This window comes from Natator depressus, chromosome 2, assembly GCF_965152275.1.
Source record: "Natator depressus isolate rNatDep1 chromosome 2, rNatDep2.hap1, whole genome shotgun sequence".
Lineage (NCBI taxonomy): Eukaryota > Metazoa > Chordata > Testudines > Cheloniidae > Natator > Natator depressus.
The window spans coordinates 259,791,218-259,799,340 of record NC_134235.1 but is presented as its reverse complement, the minus strand read 5'-3'; the positions used below and the strand labels follow the sequence as shown (position 1 = coordinate 259,799,340).

The following is an 8,123-nucleotide window of genomic DNA, read 5'->3' as shown; positions in this document are numbered from 1 at the left end:
TGAGATCGCATGGAACAAGATGGCAGCTGGGGAGAAGTGGTGCTACACCACATTGCTGGGCATCTCTGACCCAGACCCTGGGAGTTAGGAGCTAATAATAAATGAAACATGTCGCAGGGAGCTGCACGCCCACTTGTTCCTTCTTTCTTCGCAGCTGCTTGCCCATGCCAAGTAAGGCAAATGTTTAGCAATACACGCAGCCCCAGCATTGTCCCTTGTTTGGGCTGATCTTCTTGTTTTGCACATACCAGCAGATTGGCCAAGGGAGATTTCCTGTAAACAACAGGAAAAGCCTCAGTTTCTGGGGAGCCCAAGGACATAAACAGTGAATCATGAATCTCCCTGTCGCGGAGCAAGATATAAAAGGGCTTCCTCAAGCAGCAGGATGGCACTCTGCCGGCACTGCCTGCAATGGGCCCGAGGATGGAAACCTGCTGCCGGCCCGTCCTGCTGCTGGTCATTGTGGCCGCAGCAGCCACCGCGGTGCCTTCTCAACACAAGACGCTGAGCTATGAAGAGGCCATTGCCCTGGCCGTCGATTTCTACAACAAAGGGTCAGGCATCGACCATGCCTTCCGGCTCCTTAAAGCGGACCCACAGCCTGAGTGGGTAAGTAGCAGCTCACTCCCTTTATGGCACTATGTTCTGGCTGCGGCTGAAACCAGGCACCAGAATCAGACCCTCACCCACTAGGCTCCCATCTATTCAAAACACAACCCTCGAAGCTTTGAGATATTCACACCAGGTTATAACACAGCAGCTTCCTGCCTTGTAATTGTCACACTGACAGACCCCGGTTGTTGGGCGGGATCGAACCTGGGACCTCTGAAGCTTAATGCATGAGCCAAAAGCCACAATGGCCATTAGCTAAGGCTGTAGCAGACTCATTAATCTCTAAGTGGTCTCGGTGCCACTAGAGGGGACAGAGCACCACACCCAGGAGGTGTGCGGGTTACATACTTCCCTGGCTGAGGAAGCACGTCCTGAGCTTCAGAGACTTTCCAGTTGAAATCCCAGATGAGCCCCCACTTGTAACACCGACAGACCCCAGTCGTTGTCTTGTGGGGTCGAACCTGGGACCTCAGTGCTTGAGCCTCTACTTCATGAGCTAAAAGCCACATGATTCTGAGCTAAGGTGGTAGCAGACTCATGAAGCTCTAAGTGGTTTTAGTGCCACTAGAAGGGACAGAACACCACATCTGGGAGGTGTGTGGGTTACATATGGACAACCATGAAGGGTCGTAATGCAGCCTTTCCTTAGGATTTGTTAAGATAGGGATTGTTTTCTCTCTAGGCAAAAATTCATGATAAACCTCAATATTACATATATTGCAGAGCTCTCTCTCTCTCTATTTCCAGTGGAGAGCCGTGCAATAAGAGAGAAGTTTTAAATTAAGGGCCAGGTGTTCAAGCACTTGGTTGTACAAAATACGGATATGACAGCTAGACTAATTTGCACATGTGATTGCTGGGATTGCTTGTGCAAACTGGTAATTGCATTACCAGCGGCTCAGCAGTGGCATTTGTGTGTTTATTTGTCCAGTTTTCATGCTCACTTGCGATAATTATGCATGCAAATTAGGTGAGTAGTTGCCATCCAAAATGTTTGTAAATCTTCCCCCTAGTGTCCACCGTGTGCCTCACTGTGCAGTGAATTGACATCTCAATAAGATAAACCCTGAGACACTACTCTAATGGGTGCCATATAAAAGCCTAAAGTACAGAGCTGGAGAATGAGTTGAAAGCAGATTTATGGAGATTTAGCAACAGTGTCACCTGCTCCCCATGTGTCCTCTACAAACGGCGTTTGCAAAAGACTCATTGTATTTGTAAATTGCAATGATGGGGCTCAATTCTGCTCTTGGTCGCTCCGGTGTAACTTGGAGGAGTTCCAGTGGTGTGAGCTGGGTGACATGTGGGAACTTCGTCTTCTGCCTCATTACAGCTGGACCAGTGCACTGTCTGCTGCTGCAGTAAGGCTGAGCTGCAGCCCGATGCACGGCTGCCCTTGCTGGATAAATGCAGAGAGAGAAGTTGGGATTGCACATGGCTGATGTGAGCTAAATGGCGAGGCAGAGCCTGATGTGTGGGTGCTGTTGTGGCTATGGGGGCTTACTCCCCATCAGAGTTTATCCCAAACTTCTATTTCATTTGTTTCCCTAGGACATGACGTCTAACCCTCGGCAGGCGCTGAAGTTCACGGTTAAAGAGACCGTGTGCCCGGTGTCAGAGAACCTCCGCGGGGCTGAATGTGACTTCAGAGACGATGGGGTAAGCCATAACCGTCTCTGAAGACAGCGCCACAGGCTCTGTCTCCTGTTTCGTTTAACTCCCAGCTGCCGTGGTCCCTGATCAGCGCTCCCTAATCCCCAGGGATAGCAGGCGCAGAACGTTCATCACCATGGCCCTTCGCGTGGCGACAGGCTCTGTGCCGAAATAAAGCGGGCTAGTCATGGGAGTAAACCCTACTCAGGAGGAGTAAAAAATGCGGCGCCAGACCCAAGCCCTCTTGCTGGAAATGAACATCCGGAAGGGGGGTGAATTCATTTTACAGTGATGTTCACAGGCTGATTTGCCAGTATCACCCAGCAAGGAAGGCTGCTGCTGGGGGGAAGTGTTCTTAGAGAAATGGTTGGGGGTGGGCTCTGTTCCACCGTATACGTCTGTCTTTTGCCCATAACGGTTTGCAGCCTGTGGTCCAGCACTGCTCAGGAAGCCGCCATGGCCTATCCAGCCTTCTGCCTAGCCCAGAAGTTCCAACTTTTCCTCTCTACCGTGGCCCTCACCAGGGTCATCCAGCTGTAATCACCTCCAGGCTAGACTCTTGTAATCTGCTCTTCTTAGGGCTGTATTTACAGACCACCAAGGGCTTTAACTAGCAGGGATGCAGCTGGTGGATAAACTGGCCATCCCAATCTCTCCCTCTTGTACCCAGCTACACCACCTGTGGTGCTACTCGTCACCATGACCTAGGCTGAGGACTTCAGCCCATTTTCCCCACAGCCAGATTTGTACCCACGCCTCCAGAGGCGGCTCACGCACTGCCTTTCCTCCCACGGCACCCAGAAACTGAGCTGAGATCTTCCTCCTCACAGGTGGTCAGAGACTGTTCAGGATTCTTCTCCACCCTGCAGAAGTCGCCCATAGTCCTCATCAGCTGCAACACTGTGACCCAGGAGGTAGGTCTTGCACTCTGGTGACATCATCTTCCAAGTGGGGGCTGGGCCGGTGATGGGGCAGGGATCGGTTCCCTGGGTGGGGATTTGAGACTGCAAGGACAGCACAGTGATGGGTGTCTAGCTGCATCCCGTAGGGACATAGCCATTAGAGACCCCCCTTGGCCTGGCAGCTGAATCCCACAGGTCCCATCTGCCATGCAAACACCTCACTGGGATATAGGAGGAATCCAAACCTCGGTGTCGTCTCCACCTAGGACCAAGAGATGGCCAGGTGGAGAGGAGGATGCCCTCTCTGTGGCTACGATTTAGTCCCATTTAGGTGGTTCATGGGTAACTGATGCAGCAGGAGCCTTTCCTAAGCCCATACAACAGATATTGCACCCCCCCCATGTAGCAAGGACCTTCCCCCTGCCCAGAGAGCCATCATGGAAGCAAGGCTTGGACAGAAATGGGAGGTGGGTACTCTTTTCTTCCATGAAAGCTTTGTCCCAGAGCTCTGGCTCTCCAGCAAGGGAGTTTCTGGCCCTCCCAGACAGGCCCCATTGTGCAGTGTCAGCCACCAGCCAGGAAGAGAGAAGCAACAGTCTCTCCCTGGGGGGGACTCAAGGGCTGCAGCTGCTTCCCCCTCCTCCCAGGGCACACACTTATAGCATCGCCTCCACTAAACGCCCAGCTCCTGGCCATGGAGCAGGCGACCAAGCTGGGTCTCCTGACTCAGACCTCCCCAACACAGGGCAGTGCAGAGAACATAGCAATGGGCTGTTGAAGGAGACCGCCTCGTCCCACTTCCCAAGCAAATCCCAATTGGCAGATAGTGATGCAGAGCTGGTATCGGTCTCCCTGGAAACACTCGTGTGCTCCTTTCCTTCCAGCGTACTCACATCAGGAGGTCCAGAAGCCCAAGACGTAGCTGGTGGCGTCGTCGCTGGCACCGGCCTGGCTCCTACACACTCATCTCCCAGGGTGGACGCAAAGGCAAAGGCAAAGGCAGTAGATTACAAATGGCCTGATGGGAAGAGGCCTGGGCATCCACACAGCAGCTTCTGCGACTCTTGCTTTGTTACTCTGTTCCTTCTGTTTCTGTTCTTAGTTTACTCCTGACACCATGTCATGTTCTTCTGCACCAGATGTGGACTGGATACAGGGCTTCCCTATACCCACCAGATGTGTTCATCATACGATCCTTTTATGCTCTGCTGGGTGGTATTTGACACAAAGGTGTGGCTAAGGTATTAAATAAAGTATTTGACACCCCCCTTTGCCCCCAGTGTCTTGACTGTATAATACAATTTCGCATCCCATTACAGTTCCAGCCTCCTCCCTGTAGCTTCTGAATGGCTTGTAAGTGACTCAGATACGAGGGGTGGGCCACATGACATCAGAACCACAGTCCAGCTAGGCCAGTGTCTTGCCTCACACAGTGACTAGCTTCTCACGATGGCGCAAGGAGGAAAGATGTTTCAAACACTGTCTCATTTTCCATCTCTTCCTTGGGTTGGTTTTAAACGGCCTTTCCTAAACAAGTGTCCTTTCCTGAACAAGTGTCCTTTCCTTGTGTCCTTTCCTAAACAAGTGATTTAACACAGCTGGGCAACACAGGGGTGGGCCTTCGAGTAACATTCGTCCCTGGGCCTCCTGCCCAACTTCGTGAATCCACGGATGCCCAGCACAAGCAAAAGCGCTCCAGGCTCTGAAGCCAGTAGAGACACATGGGGAGCTGGGGTGGAAAGAGCTGGGAATGGGGCTCCTGCATCACAGCTGATGGCTCGGTACAAGTGACAGGTGCTCCAGAATTGCAGATCGATGCATTAATCTAGATAGGAAGATGGTAAAAACACTCACTGTGTATGGGCCTGATCCAAAGCCCATTGAAGCCAGTAGGCGTCTTTCCATTGACTTCAGTGGGGTTTGGGTGAGGCTTTCCGCTCCCACTTCCCTTTGCCTTTTGTGGGTGAGAAGCTCCAGACTTTACCTGGTCTGTCCCAGTGGCAGAGCAATCTTTGCAGCACTGAAGGCCCTATACCACTGACAAGAACCCCAAGGCAATGTAAAAAGGAAGTAGATGCTGAAATTTCCCCTGTGAACAGAGGAGACAGAGACAGTATTTGACACTGCATCAGGCTTCCCAGTCTCCCCTTAACCTTTGGCAGGGGGCCCTAGATACATACTGGCCTCAGTGCTGCATTTGGGGGTGGGGAGAGTTCATCCCCTCTGAAGTTGTGGTTTAGTACAATTACATCCAAAGACGCTATTATAGTCTACTGAGGTCTCAATGCATATGAAGGTTCCTGTAGATCCTCACCCCATTGCCTCACCTGGATGTTGTTGGTTTAGGCTGTAAACTCTCTGGGGCAGAGACACTGTCTCCCTATCTGCAAGCTGTTAGCATGGTATGAATACATCCCAATAACCATCTGATCTATTTGACCTGGCTGAAGAAGTAGTATTATTCCTTGCCGCTATCCAAGAGAAATACATTCAGTGAGGTGTCTGTGCTCAGCTACCCAGCTGTCATGTAACTTGGAAGGATTAGGGCCCACTTACGGAAAGCAATAAAACATGAGCCTAAAGTCGATTACATGCTTAGGTCCCATTGAAGTCAATGAAGTTCTCTGCTGAAGAGAGATGCTTTTCTCAGCCAGGCTCTAGGGCATTTAATCTGTCACCCCCCTGCCAGCGCAGGGTTGTTCCCTACAAGGTAGTGCACACCCCAGTGCCTTTCCCAGCCTAGTGTCAGCAATGGGATTCCCTTGGCAGACTCGTTCACGGCCCCCAGATGTTCTACCTAGATCACCCTGTGCTAAGTTTTATCCCAGTTGGTTGCAACTGCTTTCCTCTGAGTCTCTCCCTAACACCCGGTCCTAGTCCTGCCCCCCAGCCACTCCTGAATTTACCATCCTCATCTCACCCAAGTAAAGTCCCCTTGGAGAACTAGCCCTTCCTGCTCAGTTCCTGTGCTTGGTGGGCCAAACTCAGAGAGACCTCCACTGGGAGGGGCTCCACTCACAGATCTGACTGCGGACACATCTCTAATTGCCCCATGTGGGCACTGCAGGGGATTTGAACTTTCAGGGTCTGAAGCCACTGGCTAGACTCCCACTGATTTCAATAGGCTTCAGATCAGGCCCTTGCTGTGCCCTTTTTTGCCCCACATGATTTCCCTTGGGTTCCAGACACGCAATCGGGTCTGAATTTGGCTCAGGCGGTAAATACATTTAAGATAATCAGCTGTAATATTTACAGCTATTCCCAAACCCAAACGTGAGTGCAGTGGCTAAGTATGGGGAATCTAAACACAATTACATCTGACTGTCCCAAGCAGATCTCAGGCACATACAGAGTGTAACAGAAACGTGTCAAGCTTCACCCTGCACACTGAGATTATTGACAGTAACAGCACCCCCTGCATGGCCTCGCCAGGTGAAAGTCACCCCTGGGCGGAGGGCCAGCCCAGGGCTATGCACCACTGAAGTCCCACGGACAACCTCCGTGCTATGTAAGGCTCTCCATGAATGTTCTCTGTCTGGTGAATCTGATTTGCTTTGTCCATCATACCGGAAGGCTGACCCTCGACTCAGTTACAACCTCTTGACTTCTATGATCATATAATCTTCCATTGACCTGTCTTGGTTCCTGCCCCAGGGGGTATTTCCCAGATGGTTCGGATGCTCTTTCAGTCTAGTTACACATGTTGAGGAACACCTGTTTGCTGTCTGCTCAGAGACTTATTGTTCCTCATGGCCTATGAAACTTGTCTGCCAGCAGGGGTGCTGGACTAATTTGTGTGTAGTGAGGGTGCAGAGAGCCATTGAACCAAACCCTGTAAACCCTGTATATAATGGAGTCCATTTCAAGCCAGGGGGGTGCAGCAGTACTCCCAGCACCTATATCTGCAAGTGTCTTTCTCAGCACAGGTCTACCACTGCAGCAGCCCCTGGTATTGGTCTGGTCTCCTACGCTGCTCTGCCAAAGGGCCTGCGACACCCCCTGCTAATTCAGTCCTGAACCTCCCATGTAGCTTCACAATGCACCTCAGTGCTGAGCTGCAGCTCCCCTGCTCTTCCATCCTTGGCCTGCCCCCGCACCGCTCCACTAGGGCATTCCCAGCTGTTTCAGTCCTGGGTGTCCTCCACTTCTGCCAGGCCACCTCGCCCCTCGCTGCCAGCAGCTCCCGCTGCTCCAGCCCTGCTCCCACCCCACAGTCCTGCCTCGGCCTTGTGGGACCCCCCTCCCTCTACCCAATTTTTCAAGGTGGTGGATATTGCATGAGGGACTGGGGGAATGATGGGCTAACAGCAAAATCAGGGAGAAGAGCCAAAAGTATGGAAAAATGAACCCCCAAAGCCGTCTTCTCCCTCAGCTCAGGGTGTGGTGCCGAGCAGCCCAAGTGGGGGCTGCTGTGGTCACAATGAGCCACCAGGAGGCCCACACGGGCCCTCTGCGCCCAGTACAGGGAAGGGCCGTCCCATCAGCCCTCTAGGGCAGCCTCATCTGTTACTCTGACCTTGCGGGACATGTTTATGCACTTGGGTTTTCCTGAACGCTGGTGCATCTTGTGATGGGGCACGTTCCTGTCCCAACCAAGAGAAGGCTAACGAGCCCCTCTGGGCTCAGCCAGCACTAACTAAGCACACCTGCAGTGCTTGGGCCACCTGGGGGAAACAAGCTTAAAAGGGAGAACTCCTCAAGGGAAGAGGTGGCTCCCAGGAGCAGAGTGGCTGTACCCCAGAGTTAGCTGTCTCTTACAATGGGGTCACTGAGAGGAAGTCAGGATGTAAACTTCTGCCACCCACAAGGACTCGCCAGACGAGGTACAAACCAATTGCCCCAGGAAGAACTTAAAGATAACCCCTGACCTGGGGTTTAGCCATATCTCATGGCCATAAATTAGCCAGATCTCTAGAGATTCCCTTAAAGGAAAAGTCAGAGAGTGAACATCCCCTT

The 8,123-nt window shown here is 52.1% G+C and overlaps 1 protein-coding gene across 1 annotated transcript; it reads left to right on the top strand.

Moving 5' to 3' along the window:
• The first annotated feature begins 393 nt into the window (after positions 1–393).
• On the top strand, positions 394–4,430 carry LOC141981831 (cathelicidin-related antimicrobial peptide Bf-CRAMP-like). The gene is made up of 4 exons (XM_074943463.1): positions 394–609; positions 2,164–2,271; positions 3,096–3,179; positions 4,052–4,430. The coding sequence occupies exons 1-4, from the start codon at positions 412–414 to the stop codon at positions 4,187–4,189; spliced, it is 528 nt and encodes a 175-aa protein (XP_074799564.1). The 5' UTR covers positions 394–411; the 3' UTR covers positions 4,190–4,430.
• Positions 4,431–8,123: the final 3,693 nt, after the last annotated feature.